Below are 19770 nucleotides of genomic sequence, written 5' to 3'. Positions count from 1 at the left end.
CAGGACCCTATCTGCAATTGTGGACCTGTGAGCTGTGCTGCCAAAATTAATTAACAATGCAACATTTTTTTCAACCTGCAAACTGTTACAGCTTTGAAGATATTAACAGTGATACTTTTGCTTTACTTTTTCCATTTACCAAGGGGGTTAGTTGATATTGCTTCTGCAGAAATAGATAACAGCCAAGGAGTCTGGTAGCTTATTTGTAATATGTTCATATTTTCCATTTGTTAATGTGTGCGGTTTTAATGCCTTCTGTACCAGATGATCAACATTATCAGAAAACTGAAGATCAATTATGTGACAACTGCAATACAGCAAACTACAAATGAAAGTGTGCCAGTTAACTAGTTCGCAAAAAAGTCTTGCACTCTGTGCCAGCATACGTGGCAACTTTTTGATCAATTAAAATCAAAACAGTTTTTTTATGTCAGCAGATTGTAGATTATATGACAAGTGTTGTACACCATAACTGTGTGGAAAATGCAGCATCCACAGCATCGTACAATTCCAGGTACCCTGTCTATATGTTGCAATTGATGTAACACTTGTTATCACTAGTAATGTGAGAAACACTGAACAATTTCACATGATTATTATTTAAAGCAATGCCAGCGTTGTGAATTATTATGCTGGCAAGGTTTTTTAAAAACATTAAATGGGACAAAAGTCTCATACTTCGCAACAACAAGAAACTTCTAAGGACCATGAGCAGTCTTCTCCTGCCATGTATTCAAACGTCTCTGCAGCCAGAAGCAAAACAATTCATCTTGTGCCCAGTGCCTCAAAGGGGTAAAACAGGTCTGAGCCGCAGCAAGTAAAACACTCTTGATAGCCACAAATTCCTGCCAGATGTCTAACCTATCCTAATACGTAATTTTAAGTCCTCATAAGATTTGTTTAAGTAGCCTTATATTGAGGGTTCAAATCAGCTTCTGAAAATCCTTGAGCAGTAACTTTGTTTTAATTGTAATTGCATACTGCTTCGTATACCTGTTGAGGAGCTGGAGCACATTAGTGAAGGGCTAGCATGTTACACAGTGTTGGACTATTCAGTTGGAAGAGTTGTCAGTTGCAATGTGGATTATGTGGAAAGTGTTTTAGGGGTCTACAAGTATGGCCAAAATGGTGGGTCATAGGTGTGGTGACGTCACTTCCCATTGTGTCAGGGTATTGAGTGATTGCAAAAGGAACAAATGATGGACGGAATGCTGAACAATGCAAACAATCAGCCCCAGTCACAAGGATCTGGGTTTAATCCATCATTCTTTTGCTCACTCCCCCCCACCCCATTTTGGACCCAGCCATTTGCAAATCAGTCTTGATCCTGTTCCTCATGGTAACAGTCCAACCCGAACTGCCAATCCTGGTCCTCCCTGGACCAGTAAAAAGTATCCTGAGACCGGTTTTGGCTCATCACCTCTCATCAGCCAGGCTAGCTTGAATCCAGTGGCGCAGTGAACACGGGACCCACTTCTGGGCATACCCTTCCCACTTAGAGCGACAAATGAAAAAGCAAAAAATGATGGACAGAATGCTGAACAATGCAAACATTCACCCCAGTCACAAAGATCTGGGTTTAATCCATCGTTCTTTTGGTCACCAGGCCACCCCAGTTTGGACCCAGCCATATGCAAATCAAACTTGACCCTGTGCCTCATGGGAAAAGTCCGGCCCGAACTGCGAAGCCTGGTCCTCCCTGGACCAGAAACAATCATCCTGGGACCGGTTTCGGGGCTTAACCTCTCATCAGCCAGGCTAGCTTGAATCCAGTGGCGCAGTGAACACGGAACCCACGTCTGGGCATAACCTTTCCACTTAGGGTGACAAATGCAAAAGTTACAAATTATGGCCGGAATGCTAAACAATGCAAACATTCACCCCCAGTCACAAAGATCTGGGTTTAATCCATCATTATTTTGCTCACCACACCACCCCAGTTTGGACCCAGCCATATGCAAATCAGTCTTGACCCTGTTCCTCATGGGAACAGTCCAGCCTGAACTGCCAAGCCTGGTCCTCCCTGGAGCAAAAACAAGCATCCTGGGACCGGTTTCAGGCATAACCTCTCATCAGCCAGGCTAGCTTGAATCCAGTGGCGCAGTGAACACTGGACCCACGTCTGGGCATGCCATTCCCACTTAGGGCGACAAATACAAAAGGAATAAATGATGGATGGAATGCTGAACAATGCAAACATTCACCCCAGTCACAAAGATCTGGGTTTAATCCATTGTTCTGTGATGTGATGTCCCAGGGGTCAAAGGCCACATAATGTCACTCTTGCTACCACTGACGTTTTTATGAATCAACGCTCACACTGATCGGTCACTATAAATAGACTTTCCCTTGCTAAGCAAAGTAGGATTAATGGAGCGAGTGTATAAGGCTAACACCACAACAGTCCTTTGTTGAACTGTGAAGCATACACATTGGGTGATGCAACAAGGTACATTCACTGTAAACAAAGCTCTCCGAGGACATGGCATGAGTTCATGGGACTTCTGGTTCTCATGTAAAGCGCTCTAGGTCTAATGTCCTCAGGCTAAGTTCATGCAATATAAAACTGCAAAAAAAGAATTTTTATATATTCAACCGAGGGAGTATAGTCTGCATTATTTTTGTTAAATAGGCCTGCTAATAGAATATTTGAAACTCAAGTATACTGTGCAGAAGGATAAATTATGGCTGATAACACTAGTTTAGATTTTATGTATTATTGTTTACTTGTTCACTTCTTTTGCACCTATGCTAATGTGAAATAGTCGGTCCCTGCTTTTTTTTCTCCTCTGCTTAAACTTTTTAGCTCCGTCAACTTGACTTTCATTTATATTAATGAATGTTTCTGGCTTTCCTGTACATAAACATGCTTGAAAAAAACATATAAAAAGGATGTAACAACACAAAGTGTATGATGCTAGCAATGGAGTGAAATTTAATATATTTGTTTGTACTTTTGATTTGTATTGTAACAAGCACGACATGTCCCCCTGCAGGGCTTTCCAGCATACTAGAATGTGATAGTATTTTATTTAAAATGCATGGATACCGCCCGAAGCAGCTTTCATTTTCTAATCCGAAGAACAAACTCCTTATTATACATTTGTAGGAAGGAGGAGTATTATGTGGTGATGCTGGTCTGGCTTGCCCATGCAATACTGTCACAAATCCCAAAGATGGTCCTTGGATTGACACTAATAAATCCTTAGCTCAGTCCTGGTAGTGTGGCAAAGAGCAGTCGGGTTTTACTATAGGAACGTGTCAAGCATTTCAGAGTACCAATGTGGATGATAAGCAATTGACCCAATTCGAGAGAAATCCAACACCAGTTTATAAAAATAGTGTGTATTTTTGTTTAATTTAGATACCAAAACGAACAGAAGAGCATACGTATAACCAGAGTTATAGATTTCCGAAGAAACATAAAATCAGTGCAAAATAATACCGTGAAATGGTATCATTGCAGTCAATGGGAAAAACCACTAGGGACAATCTGTCACTTGCAGGTGGAGTTGCATGGTATCGTTGCTGGATAAATGTAATCGGAGTCCCAGGACCAAGCCACAACAGCTGTTTCAATTTTGCCTGGCCTGTGGAGCCCGAGTGCTGAGTTTTCCTGGTGGTCCCTGGTGCTGAACGGGAGCCGCAGGAGAGCTGCTTTTATCGCTGGAACGGTGTTGTGGGGAGAAAGATGCAAAAAACACAACAACAGGGTTGCTGACGTTGGTCGAAGCTCGGATGGAGCCCCCTCTAGGTGCAGCCTCGAGTGAAGGGGTCAGTTGCCAAACTTGCGACCAACAATTGTTGGCAGCGGTAAGTAGAGCAGCAAGATACTTCGACGTCCAGTGGGCCCAAGGAATGTGGTAGCTGCCTGTATAGCTGCCTGTAACTGTGTGGAAGGCAGGAATACAGTTCTCACAATGCATTAGACCATCTGGATTGGAGCGATCCCGATGGCCAGCGATTCTTCAGAGCATTGCTTTATCTGCAGTTTTCAGGGAACTAGTGGCACTAGTCCAGGAGAGTTTAAGGGTGCTTCAGGCTTACACAGGGGTCCCTCTGTCTGAGGGAACCGAGAGATAGCCTAGAGCGAGTCTCGATCAGGCAGTTCCAGGAGCTTTGCAACAGGAGCATAGTATCCCTCTTTTGCTTTGTGCAAGTCCTGTTGTTGCAAACACAGGTCTCTTCTCCTATCTTCTTTGAAGCAGGTTGTTTAGAACTCAGGTTCTGGTGTCAGGGGTGTCCCTTAAATCTTAGATATGGGGCAGTAAGGGGCCTGGGCCAATAGCCATTTGGAGCTGTGGGTCACCATTTCTACCCAGAACCCTCTATTCTGACACTTCTAAAAATGGCAGAACCCTTCTTCCAGTGTACAGACCAGGCTACCCACCCTGGAGGTGTGGCTAGGCTTCAGGGGGTGTACACTTCCTTGACTATCTAATTTCCCACCCGCCGAGGTGTGAAGGTGCCTGGGGCAGGGGAGGGCTGTTTCCTCCTCTGGCAGTCAGCCCTGGTGCATATCAGAGTCATTGCAGCCTTTAAAGCTCACCACCTTGATGGGTCACTTCATTAGCCTGCCTGAGAGGGAGGAGTGTGTGACCTCCTTCTAGCCCAGGCATTTGTTCCTGACTCTTGGGCATGATCACACTGCTTGGCAAGAGGTCAGAAACCAGTCTTGGCGGCAGCAGGTGCGGGCAGCACGGGATAGCCAGTAGGAGCGCAGAGAAGCTGGGGCAACCAGGTGGGCAACATTTAAGGTGGCCACCTGGGTGCATGCCACATCACCTTCGACACCAGATTCATGTCAGAGGTGAAAAGGCATGTTGTTTGATACAAAACATGACATATGTAGGAGGTACCATAATGGAGATTCCAAACTCAGGTTTGCCGAGTGCCAACCTATGTTATCCTATGAGCTGTCTATTACTTATAGCATCCTTTAATGGTAAAGGGCACTTTAGGGTCCAGTAAGCTTGCATTTACATGTCCACATCTTTGATATAATGTACTCTACCTCCTGAGCTTTGGGAGGCCTTCCTTAGGGGTGACAGGCACATATCAAAGATAGTGCATTGACATTGCCACACATGGTGTTGGCAAAGTTGAGTTCAAGTAGTTTGCACTGCTTCTGCAGTCTGCAATCGCAGGCCTGCTGTCAGTAGTTTATTTGGTCACTCAGGGTGGCAAAAACAGTGCTGCAAGCCCTGGGGACCCCTTTACCCCCATGCTCTGAGTACCACTGGTACCATATACTAGGGAATTATAAGCGGGGTAAAATCCTTCTCAATTGGGATTGCCAATTTACACTTAACAGTTGTAGGGAGAGAGCACTTACACAGGGGCCTGGGCAGCAGGCTCCAGTGCACTATCAGAGTCATCACCATCAACATTAGAGCAAAAAGTGGGGGTGACCATACAAAACAGGCACGTTCCTACAATATGAATGGCAGAAAGCCTTAAGTTGGATGGGAGAAGTGATATTGTGGGACTGGTTACTTTTAGGTCGAAACCTACCACAGGTCTCCTGTTACAAAGACATATTGACGACATGCTGAAAGCTTACCTAGGAATGTTTTCCGTCCTTTGATTAACATTGGCTTTGCACTCTCATTTGCTGGCTTTTTATTCACTGGCATTATTTGTTTTAGCTCGTCTATCTTGTCTTTGTCACTCCCATGGAGCACAGCCTGTTTACCACTTCTTTAATTGTCTCCTTTTATTCTTCCACGAGTGCACACATTTCTGGACCTCTTTTAAATTTTTGGAAGAGCACTCCATGAGTTGCTTCCCTGTCCATTCCCAGAGCTCCATGTTGTTTTCTCTCCTGTGTTCTGCTCTCCCCTGTTCACCATTGACCTTTGCTTTCCCTCTGCCTCTTGCCCTTCGTTGCATTTGCTTACATCGCCCTCCATTGCCATTGTGCTTCAGCAACCTTACTCCCACCCTCCATGCCAGTTGTGCTTTCGCCCGTGGAGCTCGCTCTCTTACTTCCCTTCCCACGCCCACCGAGTTGCTTCCTACCCACCCATGCCCCTGCATTGCCTCAGGCCCGCCCTCTGTGATTCTTCCTCTGCCCTCCCGTTGCTTCTCCCTACCCCTGTTGCTTCGCCCCCTCCCCGTGTCTTCTGTGGTTCTGCCCCACGCCCCGCTCTCCATCTTGCTTCCCCAAAAGCCCTGTTACCTATAATGACGGCCTGGGGTGATACTTGTCTTTTTTCACTGAAATCCACGACCCCCCTGTCTGAAGTGTAACACCAGCTTCTCACCTACCCTCCCAAAAACCCTGCAGAGTGAGTGCACTTGAGAAGTAAATCGGTTGCCCCTTTCTTTATGCTCCACAAGTTTTAGATTTACTTCCAAGGACTCCACTGGTGTATCACATTGCAATTTTTACGTCTCACCTACAAGAAAGATTGTATCTGTCTGTAGTCAAAAGCATACTGTATACCACAGTACTTTCCATGAGAAGATAAGAGTGGTGGGCTGTCTCTAAAAGGAATGTGGTCTATGTAATTAAGGGTGTGGCTTAAACCCATGTGAACTGCAATCCTCTGCTTTACACAGCATGCTGCCTGGCCAGAGTTTAGGTGCCTTTTTTTAAGTCTTCTGCTATTGCATCCAGACATATCACACAATAAACATATGCCTTTAACAAGTCAGGCCTATTGGCTTCATTAGTGCTTATTAGCAGTTTAACATAATTGAGTAACAACAATGATTTTGTTGTAAAATAATTAAATATAGTAATTGCAAATGATAAATATATAACCATCACTCTGTGCACACTGGAAGAGGCCGAGATTGGATGAGCATGTAGTCTGAACACAGTAATGGCCCGCTGACTAACCTCGCCTTCAGCCTGAGCTCCAGCGCTCTGAATAGGGCCACATTATGAACACCCTCCGATAACCAGCACTCACTTGGACACCTACCGTCAGCTCAGCTAACATGTACCATAAAGGCACTGGAAAACCCAATAATCCAAATTCCTTTTAGAGCTGACAATACTTAATAAAGTAAATTCTGATAACAATAAACAAATTGCACTCAAGCAAAGAAAATGTACAAATGTTAATACATTCAAACTATTTACTTACCTCAAATAGCAATATATACACAGTAAGATATTGCAAAACCCTTGGGCAAAGCCAACAGTTCCCACAGACGAGACCTATTGCCTTTGCCCATGCTTGTTTTCCGATAAAGCTCTGCTTTCATTTCCTCAAAGCCAGTCTCCGCATTTGATATAGTTGGCGTGTGGCTCTGCGACGTGTGTGATAGCTCCATCCTGTCCCTGCACTTTAGCCAGTGGTGTGTTTCATTCAAGAATTTGTAGTTTTACTTTTGATATTTGCAAAATGTACAGTGCCTCCACTCAGAATTCATTCAATTTAATAATTCCATAATTTTTAGATGAAAAATAATGGCCTCTTGCTGCACTGGGCGGTCAGTTTATGGGACCTATGAATCTGTTTTTTATGAAAATGTAAAGTTACATATATTGCTCACTGATTTGAGTCAGCCTGTGGGTATTGTGTCACCAAGGCTGGATTCCTGTGTTCTCCATAGAGTCAGCCTCACAATGGATGGCACTAATGTTTAAATAGGTACATTTAGTGCATTATTTGTACAAATCAAATTGCCAGGGCCCAAGGCATTCCTTTGAGGCAGGCACCTCCCCCAGCTGCTGCCACTCTTGCCGAATGACAGTGCCCGCATTACCTATTATCCATCCTACTTTAACAAGTGTGACATTTTGACTATTGTAGGCTTTAGGGATGGTCTGGAAATGTGAGCTTTGTTATTTTGTAATATATTGAATTGCTAAACCCTTGTGCTATGCTAAAAATATAGACTGACAGTGCCACCATGTGGTCTACTCTCTCAAATAAGTGCTGGTGTTTAAAAGAGTGCTGGTGCTGAGCACCGGTAAACACCTGCATAAATTAAGTTCGGCATACATATGACCAGTTTTTAATGGGTTTCTAAGCACGCACAATTCTGTCAGAAAACAGACTCTCAGCCACATATTAATACTTTCTTGATGAGATGTGTAACACAGTGTTGGGCTCAAACTTGTACAAATTGCGGGTGTTTGCTCTTGCAAAATGCGACAGGTGTAGGGGCCACAAATCACAAGAGCAAATAGAGTCCTTGAGCTGTTTGCATACCGTAGAAAATAAAACGCCACGAGTTCTCCACTTGTTATTCCCCCAATCTGAGGTGTCAAGTTCCGAATCAGCGGAAACTTTCACACTACTAATTTGTGCAGCCCGCAAAGACTCAAACTAGCAGGTGTGCAGTGGGAACGTGTATTTTGTGGCCCCATCGTGTTTGGGTCAACAGATTTGCACTGCGTCACATAATTTGCACAAGTGAATGCTGGGATTACAACTAGAGGGCTTATTTACAAGCCCCTTGTGCCGGCAGGTGCCTCACTTTGAAAATGGGAAAAAGTGACGCACCAGCGGCGCAAGGGGCTTGTAAATAAGCCCCTCCGTGCGTGCAATAAAGAAGTGTTTTGGGCTTACGAATATTGTGGGAATTTAAAATGCTGCGGGTGTTGTTTGAGATCCTTTTCATATTTTCCCCAGATTGTGGTCTATGTTAAGTACACAGGGTTAAAGGGCAATAATCATTGGAAAATATAAGTTTGTTATCTCAGTCCTGTTATCGGACTCGCTGTTCTGCACTGGACGGCTGCTACTGAACTTTGCTCATGAAAACACATCGAGTGATTAGAATAGGATACATCTGTGTCACTGACCGCTGCTGTTATCCAACAGTTGTTATTTGTTGTTGAAACTCATTAAGATAATATAATCACAGGTGAATCTAGGCACGTGTAGTCAGCGGTGGCTTTAGGGCTGTGCGACTGGTACCGCGCACCGTGCGCCGAACTAGGGGGGCTGCATGTTGAAATATATTATTGGTTAAAAGCACCTGCTTTATCATAAAGTAGCGCAGAGGGTTAATGTGCCTGCTGCGAAGCACGTGTAACATGCAGATTACAGAATTGTACTTTATGTAGATAGCGCGGTGGAGTACTGCTTTTGTCACAAAGATCCATTTGTTACTTTCAGTTCATAAGTTACAGTCCTTGTATTATAGCATAATGTGGTATTAACTGCATCAAAGAGCTCCAAACAAACTGCAAGGCATATGTTTAGAGCCTTATCCCCCCCCCCCCCAGGCTTTTGTCATCCTAGGATAGAGGTGGGCTAGCCACTGAAAGCTCAAGCCACGCTTTAGCCTGAAGTCTGGCTCTGGCTCAGCTCGAGATCCTGTTGGAACCCCGAGCCCATCGCAAGCTGAGCTTTCATGTGAACTCACTTGGACACCTAAATGCAACTCAGCTCACATGTACCGTACAGGCACAGGATAACCCAATACCTCATGCTTGTAGAGATGACACCTTTTGGCTTTGCCAATACTTAATAAAGTCAATTCCGATAACAATACAAAATTGCCATCAAGCGAAGAGAATTTACAAATGTTAATAAATTCGAAGTATATTCTTGCCTAAAATAACAATGTATATCCCTCCCTCTATCCAGGATGTGACATTAGAACCAGGGGTGCCGCCTTTGGAACTGGGGAACCAGGTTTGAGTCTCAGCGTGGGCTCTACATCCAATGATTCTGGTCAAATCACTAATATAACCATGCCTTTAAACAAATGAATGTGACCTTGTGTAATGTAACCCATGTAAAGTGCTCTAGGACCAGCAAATAGATACCCATTTCCTGTCCATTTTGTACAAAGTTAAATAAAAAAACATGGATAAATTGCAGCTTCTCTGCTTAAATTGTGTGATCTTAGGCAATTATTTTATTTCACTAAAACTCCTTTTTCTTCATTTTCGTGTATGAAAGCACTTTCAAAAACGTGAGTTCAGAATACCAGCTGAACAAAAACCTACTGTGTTTGATTTAATAGATTATAATGTTGCTCTGTAATAATCTGAGCCATGTTCAGGGTTTTTATACCAATTTTCTTGCATTTTAGTTCACTAATGTTTCATGATAAAAAACTATCACTTTTGATAACCGCTTCTCAGTGCAATGCTATAATGTGACTTATTAATGTTAAAACATCACATGCTAAAGAAATTTAAAAAAATCAATTCGAAGCCTGCCTGATGATGCTGCACGGCATGGGGAAAAGCTTTTCAAAGTGTGACGATGTGTCAGTGTGAATGCACACATACATGTCATGATTCAATGGCAGCCCCATACAATGATGTAGTTGAATCCATGTGTTAGTTACCACACATATGGCATGATACTAGAGCCATTTTTTTAATTTACCTTTTCAAAAATTGTTGAAGCCACTTGGAGCAGTAAATTAAGAATTGAAACACACAAAAAGGAGATTTGTCAAAATGGAGAGGCCTGGCAGGAATTGGCAGTGGCATTGCACACCATCTAAAATGAAAAAAACACTTTACCTTAAAGAACGGCAACAGGAGTGGGGTCGTTGTCGGAGCAATGGAGACGTGGCTGGTGGGGAAGTGAATAAGGGGGAAAAAGCAAAAAAAAAAACATATACTGTCTTGGAGTGCTGAAAGTTAAGTGAAAAAGTAGTTGCTTGATTGTGAGCAGTTAAATAATACTGGTCATCCGATCAAAAGAATGGTAAAGAAGTTATGCTACAATGGAAGGATAAACAGGTGAAGAGGAAGTAAAAACACATTCAAATCCGCGGGTCTGTCATGCCTACTAGAGGAATGAGGAAAGAAATGCACAAGTATAGACCTCAACTATGTTCCGGGAAAATCCTTTTAAAAGGACTGAATCCCATCACTCACTGAAGTGACATGCTTCATCCTCTGGGATCTCCTCTTAGTTGCAAATCCTAGTGCAGCCAAGGGCTACAAAGTAAAGCCATAACAAAAGAAGCAGGCAAGTGAGTAACAAGAAAACCAACCAATAGTAAACAGTGAGCGGAACCAAACCCAACATTAAGTTTAGGTATGGTCCACAAGAGTTCTTTCAACCACAGATAGCTGTCGTTGCCGAGACCTAAAAATCTGAGATAAACAACTCTTTGAAAATAACCTTACACAAATAGCGGTTGTTGGCCGAGCATATTAAATGTTTTATGTATGGCTTCCATTGGAAGCCGTTAGTGTGAATAGCTGGATCGAAATGCGGTGCTTTACTTCTATGATACGTCAGCAGTGGGAAACAAAACCCATTGCACTATTGTGATGTTACCTGAAGAAGCGGACATTGTCAGTTTGATGTCCCTCAGTACACCTTGGTGAAAAAGCATCCCTCCTATTCACAGTTATCCACCTATAATTATGTATAACTTGTGAAGGTTATATTCTCTTAAACTCCTCTGGTGGTATTTTTAGACTGCTGCTTGTATAAATTTCACTTACATTTTTTCATGTGGTGGTGTTATAACATTTGAAGTTCCCCTTAAATCTGTGCCACCCCCCCCCCCACAGAAGTAGTATTTCTATGATTTTCTTGAAAATCAGAGGTAAAGCATTGAAGAACATCAGTTTTCAAGGTAAAGGTTAATTTACTGTTCTAACCCCCCTGCCCCCCTTCATTCGAGCTGAATCCCAGCTGCTTCCCTTCCGGAAACTTCTTAAGACCTGGCTCTTCCAACAACCAGTTGCATAAAGCTTCCCGTAAACCTCTGTCTATACGCGAGTGCTGGGATGCCTTCGGGTAGCTACGCGCTTTACAAAAGCTAATAATAATAAATAATAATAACCCCTACCCCAGAATATTTGAGGAAAGTGTAGTTTTGAGTGCCTACCTGTAGATCCTGCATGCAGAGAGAGTGAAAGCAGGCATGCCAGTGTGCAGGTGGCATACCAGAATACTGTAGTTAGACTATTGCGTGAAATTAATACTGTCCTAAATATTGCTTACAAAATATCGCCCCATTGGAGTTAATAATAGGAATCTACACTGAATTAGTTAATATTTTTTAAATGGTGTATAGGATGCAAAATGTATGTGAGACAAAAATGCTGTACAATATATTCTGCCATACAAAACAAGTCTCTATACAGGTAATATCCATGGTCAGCAGATTGTGGCAATTAATAAAAATCCATGGTTCCTGTCAAGGTACACAAGATTATTGCTTAATTTTGTTTGTAATAAAAATATTGATACCGGCCAGTGATATAAGCAGCATTTTCAAAACTAACTTTCCTTTATCTTATCTTCTATAGAATTGTGTTCTAGAATCAACATTTTTTTGTGTTTAAGTAATAATTTATTGTACCTTTACAGGAAGCTTTGTTTCATATATGCATTTACTGCTCGCAGTTCTTGTTCAACTCTGTGGGCAAACCCTTCTTCTTTATACATTAGAGGTTGCAAGGCATGAAAGAAGGGTAGCTTCAACGTAAGAAACAACAGAGCTAATTGACAGCATGTAGCCTAATGCAGGCACCATAACAAGTGGATGGCACATAGCAATTTAAGGTCTCAAGAATAGCCATATTTCTGCAGGAGGGTAAGAGTCAAAATAGGAAAATGTAATTTTGACTTTGCTGTGAAAATGTGTACATCAGAGCTGCATATGCCTCTTACACTCATCAAACCGGTGGCAGAATAGCCAAAGTGCAGGACACGGTAAGTCTTAGCCAGTAAGCATGATGTGCGTTTTTGTGCTACTGGTCAAGCTAATACAGACAGCACCAGTACGTTCTAATAAAGACATACACATAAGCTCTTACAAGTCGCAATGTCTAGTAAGACTCCTAGTGGAACCCATGGAGTGAGAGAGGGGTGCAAAACCAGCTCAAAGAGGTGACGCAGTATCACAACCTTATGCAGAATGCAGTATGACCACTTCCTTTATGCATACCTGGACCATGAACATTTATCTAGTGAGATGAGTTTAATGTCTATCAGCATGGGGTGGTACACTTACTAGTAATCAAGGCCATCCCAACTCACTGCCAAAATTTAGACTATGCTACCAGGATACATATAAGATTGCCTTAAAACCCTTTACACCAATAACCCAGATGCTTTTGCCTTAAGTGGGAAAACCATTGATTTGTCATGATTCATCACAAGACTTAAATATTCCAGAAGAAATTAAGGAAGTGATGCACCTGTGGGCCACATTCAACAGGCTTTGCAGATAGATAAGGGGGTATCGGCATGGAGTGAGACCCTGTCATTGAGTATGAGTGACCATTCAACCCCCTTCACCAGGGCACGTCTTCTGATCCACTCCACCGGTGGTTCAATGGCAATGGCACAGAGTAAGGGGGAGAGTGGGCATACCTGACGAGTGCCCCTGCATATAAGGAACGGCTGTAAGAGAGCCCCCTCCCCCCATACTCTTTCCCTGCCACTCCGATTTGTATAACGTTTGGGAATCCCTTTTAAAAGTTAGGATAACTGGTGCTGGTGCCACAAAACATATAATTTTGTCTCAAAATTAAGGCGTAGTTATGATTTTCAGCCATATTCTACATTCAACTTGAATTGTTTTTAACGAGGATATATGATTGAAAATGAAGGAGACCCCATCTAATGCCTCTCTAACTATAAGAAAGGCGACTTGGCTGGAAAAGGATTAAAATCCTTTCCCATTTCAGTATCCGAGATGATAAAGAGAAAGATTTGTGAGGCTCACCACCATTTCCATTACCTGTAAGTAAGTAAATGAGGTCCTTTTTGGAGAAGACAACTGTTACAAGAGCTTTGTTTGATGGAAAAAGTGTCCCTAATTGATGAAGCACCAGAGTGATCAACCCAAAGTTGCCATCATAATAACATTGACTGTATTTCTTTGCACAGTGGATAAACCATATTTTTAAACTAAGACCCAGTGCTGACAACTGTTGTGTCTTGTTTGATGAAGACATTGGTGTTTCTGGTAACTCTTCCTGCTACCTCACTCTCACAATACACAGAACTTCACATGCACTTTGAATACACCTGAAGACACTGAGGAGGGACAATCTAACCTCAAGACATGCTTGACTTGACAGAGCTGAATTAGTGCAAAGGTAACTATGTCTATGGCTAGGCTATTGACCCTACACTACACACTCATAAAATATCAGCAGTAGACTTAACACGAACATACCCTATTAACACAACACTCACAAAAAGGACATGAATTCAAAGACTCATTTAAGCCCTTCGGTGAGAGACTTTGAACTTCATATTACTAAAATACTTTCGTTTTTTAATGCACGATTGATCTCTTCCTATGGTGCTGTGGATACAACTGAAATAGAAGAAATCAAATTATCAGACCTTGTGGTTGCAAGCATTGCAATGTATAGCTATTGGTGATTGTTATTTTTTACATTAAATGTCTTTCATTGGCATCTTGAAATTGATATCTTCCACACTCATTTTACGGCATTTTTCCAGAATCCTTCACATAGGCCTTCCCCTATATGCTTAAGAAATATATACACAATAGAAAATCAGTGGATATGCTGAAATGATCTGCACATCATTATTTGTACATCCGTATAATGTTTCCAACAGTATATATTCAAACAATAATATTGGATGCTAAAAACGAAGCCGAATACTCATCCACTTGAAGTATTAAACATTTCTTTGCGACTAAAATAGTCCAAAGATTTGAATCCACTAAATAGGCAACGTAGCACACCACAAAGTCACAATACTATCACAACTTTTCCACTTGGTTGGATCATATCCTTGAATTGTATAGTTCACATGAGACTGTAAATCATTGTCCGATCTTCATTGGAATGTTGTATTTAGTGTTTATTTCCAATTATGTTTCCACTTTCAAACAGCAGCCGACGCGCGTTTCGCCCGCAGGGCTTTTTCAAGGCTCAAATGGTTATTATATTAGACTGGACTGTAGGTGCCTCCTAATAGTATCCAAACTTGTTTCATCAATTCTAATGTGAGTATTTTCATCAAATGTTTATATAGCACTTCGCCAATGACACATGTTAATCAGGTCCTAATTTATCCTAGCCCATAGAGATAATTTGCAATGGGGCCAATTTATGTCCTCTCTCGGATGGGCTGATCCTCTTTTTCCTCCTCCTTGGTCTTGCGCTGGTCCTCTCCAAGGTAGTCGGGCATGGTAAAGCTCTGGAGAGCTCGTTCGTGACACAACACTGGTTGGATTCAGGAGTCTGACTCTGAACTCGGGCACCGTAGAATTGATGAAACAATTCATGGATATGATCCAACCAAGTGGAAAAGTTGTGATATTATTGTGACTTTGTGGCGTGCTACGTTGCCTATTTAGTGGATGCTTAAGAAATATGTTAAGGCCATCACTGGACTTCAAGCCCTCTTTCATGCAAGTTCTCCACTTTCCTCTATCTGCACCACTTTTGAGAGACTGATATAGCTATTTTGCAGTGGTGCTTTATCATACTCACAATGGAGCATGCCATTTGCCAGTCCTGTCATTCACACTGGTAGAAGGGGTGTCCACAATAAAAATAGAAAAAGGCCTTGGCCTTTGCTTCTTGGCCACTCTACCAGGATTGAGGGAGAGGGTCCCAGAGTGCATGTCAATGAAAATATGAGCATTCATTATGGCAGCAGGGCTAAGTGCCCGATTTATATGTTGACGGAGTATCCTTCACCGCCAACAGGCTGGTCCACCCACCAAATTTAAAAGCGGGCAGACCATAGTTTGGCAACAACGGAGACTATTCCATCTCCACAATGGCCAAACTACTAAGTTGGCCCAACAGAGTAAGGGCCGTCAGAGAACTGGCTATATCACCGCCCTCTCAGTTTAGATGGGTGAACATATAACTGTTTTTTACTACCTGTCACCGCCAGGAAAACACTAGCAGTAAGGGACAGTAAAAACATAAAAATGCCACCTTTGCCATGAGAGATGTATCCCATTGTGAGGGAGGCATTCTTTTTTTTATTTTTAAAAACAAAATTCCACTTTGGGGTTTTGTTTCTGAAAATAAAACAAACTTGTCATTGTTTGGCAGAGCCATGCGTCAAAGATACAATGCATACACAGGAACCGCCTTGTCTGTAGTTCCTGCGAGATCTTGAAATGTCCCGATAAACATTCCCGATAGACATTTCTAAATTTGGCTGTTGGGTCCACCGCCAGGGTGACAGAAACTGACAGAGGACAGCCAGACCGCCTAAAATTAAATAGGGCCCTAAGTGTCTCCATTAAGAAGTCGCAGTCCCGTATGAGAGAATGTTGTTGTTAATTTCTGGAGTGTTTAAAGGATGCATTGTTGTTTTTAAGAGGGAACTTTTTCCGGCAGAACAAAGAGCAACAGTAACCTTGAGTAAAGTCTAGGTGATTCTCCTTGAGAGATTACGAGTTTGAGAGGTACATTTAGTTTAAGATCTTACTGTTGTTGGCACAAACAACTGATTTATGTTCAATATTTTGGTTTTACCCACACAAGTTTTTCAACAAAGCCACTTGTATGAACATTGAGCATATTTATTGTCACATGTTAAAAAATGATTACGCTTTATGTTCTCTGTTAATGGGTGTACCACTACACACATATGTGCCCCCCTTTTTCATCCCCCAAAATGTCTTAAACAAGCTCCTACTATTAACATGTTTTCTTTTATTAACCTCCTTAATGTTGTTTGTTCTGTCAGTTGTCAGTTAAAAAGCCAGTAACATTTTGCATTCTGACAAGCCTTATTCAGAGGCATTACTTTCCTGTTTTTCATATTTTAATAGATTGTAAAGTATGACATTGTTACAAAAAAACTGCTAATCTGGGAGGAGGATCACTGCTGGCCGGCAGAGCCTTTATTTGTACCAAGTCCAGATGCCAAGGAAGAGGATGATGGTAAGAGAGTAGCTATTGCTTTTTGAGCAGCCGAAACATTCTTGGCAATGCAACTCCACATGCCAAATGCCCCTTCCTTGCTATACCTTTGCACCTTTTGTTTTCTACTTCTCCTCTCTCATGCCTGTAGCGCCTCTTCTTTTTCTCAAGTATGCTTGTCTCATTGGCTTTTCATTTTTTTCTCTCACTTTCTGCTTCTTAATTAGTTGCACTCTCAGTAGTTGCCAAGTTTCAGGTGGAAAGCACAGTGGTGGCTGGTATGGAACAGAAGCGGTGTGGCAGAGCGGGTGAGGAAAAAAAGAAAAGATGACTTACCTGCTGGCTGCCGCCTCTCCTCCAGCCTCCTCTTTTCCTGTTGACTCCCAGCAGCACACAGGCTTCCAGACTCCCTTAAGACAATCAAGACGCTGCTTTCCTGCTGGTAATAGTATTACCAGCATGACAGAGCGCAGCGATTGGTCTGAGCGGCCTGGTTTACAGCTCAGACAGGGGCTGGGAGCCTGGAACTGTCTCCACCCGGCTGTGCAGCACAGCCTGGGTTGGAGAAATGCTAAGTGAGCATGTTGGTTTGGCCTTCTTAAGACGTATAACCAATCCGACATGTGCACTTATGGTGCCCACCACTCCTGCTCGGTGCTCCGTCATGATAGCCCAGCCCCGCCCCACCCTAGACTGGCTCAGTACTGAAAAATAAAATGATGAAAACAAAGTGCTATTATCATTTTATTTCTTTTTGCACTGCTCAGAGAGCAGTGGGGTGACGCTCCTCCGCCCTAACAGAAAAGCTGCCACTAGGAAAGCAACCCTTTTATAGGCAACATTTTGCCACGCCGCCGACACTCAAAAGCTCCAAACTCTAAAACAGCTCACCTCAATTGTTTGTTGGAATCTACCCAGAGTTCCCTACTACCTTTTTTGTGTGTGTGTGTGTGTGTGTCTTTCTGTGTGTGTAGATATTTAGATAGATAGAGTATATGTATTTGACCCTGATGAAGTGATAGTATTTGCACTACACATGTTGGTCAAGTATTGATTGGAAACAATTTTCGGAATAAATGACTTCATTTTGTAATTTCCTATAGCAGGTGAGCAGACTGGTAATACCAGAGGGAACAGAGTGCTGGTGTAATCTGTACAGTCATTTTCTGATTTAGTGTTAGAGCATTGGGGATGCTATAGCTTATGGCTAAAGCTATAGGCAAAACTGAGCCCTGTTGGCTTTGACAATGCTTGTTTAAATAAAGCGTTAGGAGGTCCACCCTTGATTTCACTGTGAAGAAAAACAAACAAGCGTCTTATTTCACAACTCTGAAAAACCCACTTAAATGAATGGTTTCAACAAAACCTCAGACATTGTAAGATTTTCTGCCATCCTCTGCCTCCTTCACAGTAGTGTTATAGTAGATTGGGGCCCACTCTTACAGGTAATATCAGCTGTTTCATCCTGCATGCAACTTGCGATTCAATAAGCCCTGAGCGATAGTTACCAATGTGTTTAAAAGATTTCATATTTCACGAGAACAATAGTCAATGCTGCCACCTAGTGCTACATGTTGCACTTTCAATTGAGACAGGTCAAATATTGGTAACAGAATAATAAATAACTTGCAGCCTTCTCACGGGCATGAGTGTGCAACAGTGTATACATCAGACTTTAAAGTGCGGTTGGAAACGAGAGATAAACACATCATGCAAGAACAGAACAAGGCCGTGTTATTTATTGGCTACATTCGGGGAGCTCCACAACAATGCAGGATGAACTCAGCCTTGGCTCTCGTGACTGTGACCCAAAGGCATGCTCAGATGTACAAAGAGCTATTGTCACGCTCACAACTAAAGCATCTGATATACTGCATTGTGTCATGGAGCACACATCCCAGATACCACAATCCTTCCCATGCACTTAAAGAGACACATACCTGATACACACGTTACACTGAACCAGGACGCAAAATTAAAAACAAGCATATGCAATAGGTTTCGCATTTGCGAGAGTTTGAGCAATTGGCATTGTAAATGACAATGCCTTTTATTTATGTGCTTTGAAAACCTGCAAGCGGTGCATAAACACGCACTTTGTACTTATAGGGCCAGATGTAGGTGGCTAAATACCGGTCGGTAACCCTGAAATTCGGTAAATTTCAGGGTTACCGACCTGTATTTGGCCATTCCTAATGTAGGTGATGATTCGGTAAATACCGAATTGGTATTTACCGAATCTGTATTTGCCGAATTTGTATTTACCGATACGGTAAATGCAATGTAGAAAGCACATAAAAGAGTGCTTATGTGCTTTAAGAATTTGTTAATTACCACCAACATCAAGTTGGTGGTAATTAACGAATTCCTTTAAAAATTCACTTTTGAATTTTTTTTAAGTGCCATGTGGCACACATCCATGCCCTTAGGGCATGTATGTGCCCACATGTGCAAGCAGGCACATTTCAGGGGTGCAACATTGTGTTCTTTGGACACCCTGACACCCTTGAAATACCTCCCGGTATTACCGATTCGGTAATATCGAATCGCTAATACAGAATGGCTTTAGATTCATTCCTATGGTCCTCCAAGCCCATAGGAATGAATGGGTAGGTATTCCTTATTACCGAATTGGTATTACCGATTCGGTAATAAGGAATATTAAGGAATCAGTATTTTTTACCGATTCATTATCCACATAAGAAATACAGATTTCTTAATACCGAATCGGTAAAATTCGGTATTAAGAATTCGGTATTTGTGGATTACCTACATCTGGCCCATAGTCCTTGCTTACGAGAAGGAAGGCTGGCAGTAAAAGAGGCGCAGTTACTGCCTGCCCTGCTTCTTGTAAGCAAGGACTATAGGTACAAAGTGCGTGTTTACACATCGCTTGCAGGTTTTTAAAACATATAAATAAAAAGCAAATGCGACAACCATTACATTGAACATAGTTGTTTCTTTTCCACTGTACATAGTAGGCAGGTCATGGTCCA

General features: G+C 42.3%; 1 protein-coding gene across 1 annotated transcript in view; it reads left to right on the top strand.

Moving 5' to 3' along the window:
- Nucleotides 1–19770, top strand: part of BCO1 (beta-carotene oxygenase 1) — a 172507-nt gene that overhangs the window by 119446 nt on the left and 33291 nt on the right. Inside the window, exon 10 of the mRNA XM_085639534.1 lies at nt 16684–16795. Within this exon, the coding sequence (XP_085495660.1) occupies nt 16684–16795 (112 nt within the window). The remainder of the gene's footprint in view (nt 1–16683; nt 16796–19770) is intronic.

The sequence above is a fragment of the Triturus cristatus genome, chromosome 12 (genome assembly GCF_964204655.1).
Source record: "Triturus cristatus chromosome 12, aTriCri1.1, whole genome shotgun sequence".
Taxonomy (NCBI): Eukaryota; Metazoa; Chordata; class Amphibia; order Caudata; family Salamandridae; genus Triturus; species Triturus cristatus.
The sequence above is the reverse complement of the archived record's forward strand: the minus strand, read 5'-3'. Positions and strand labels throughout refer to the sequence as shown.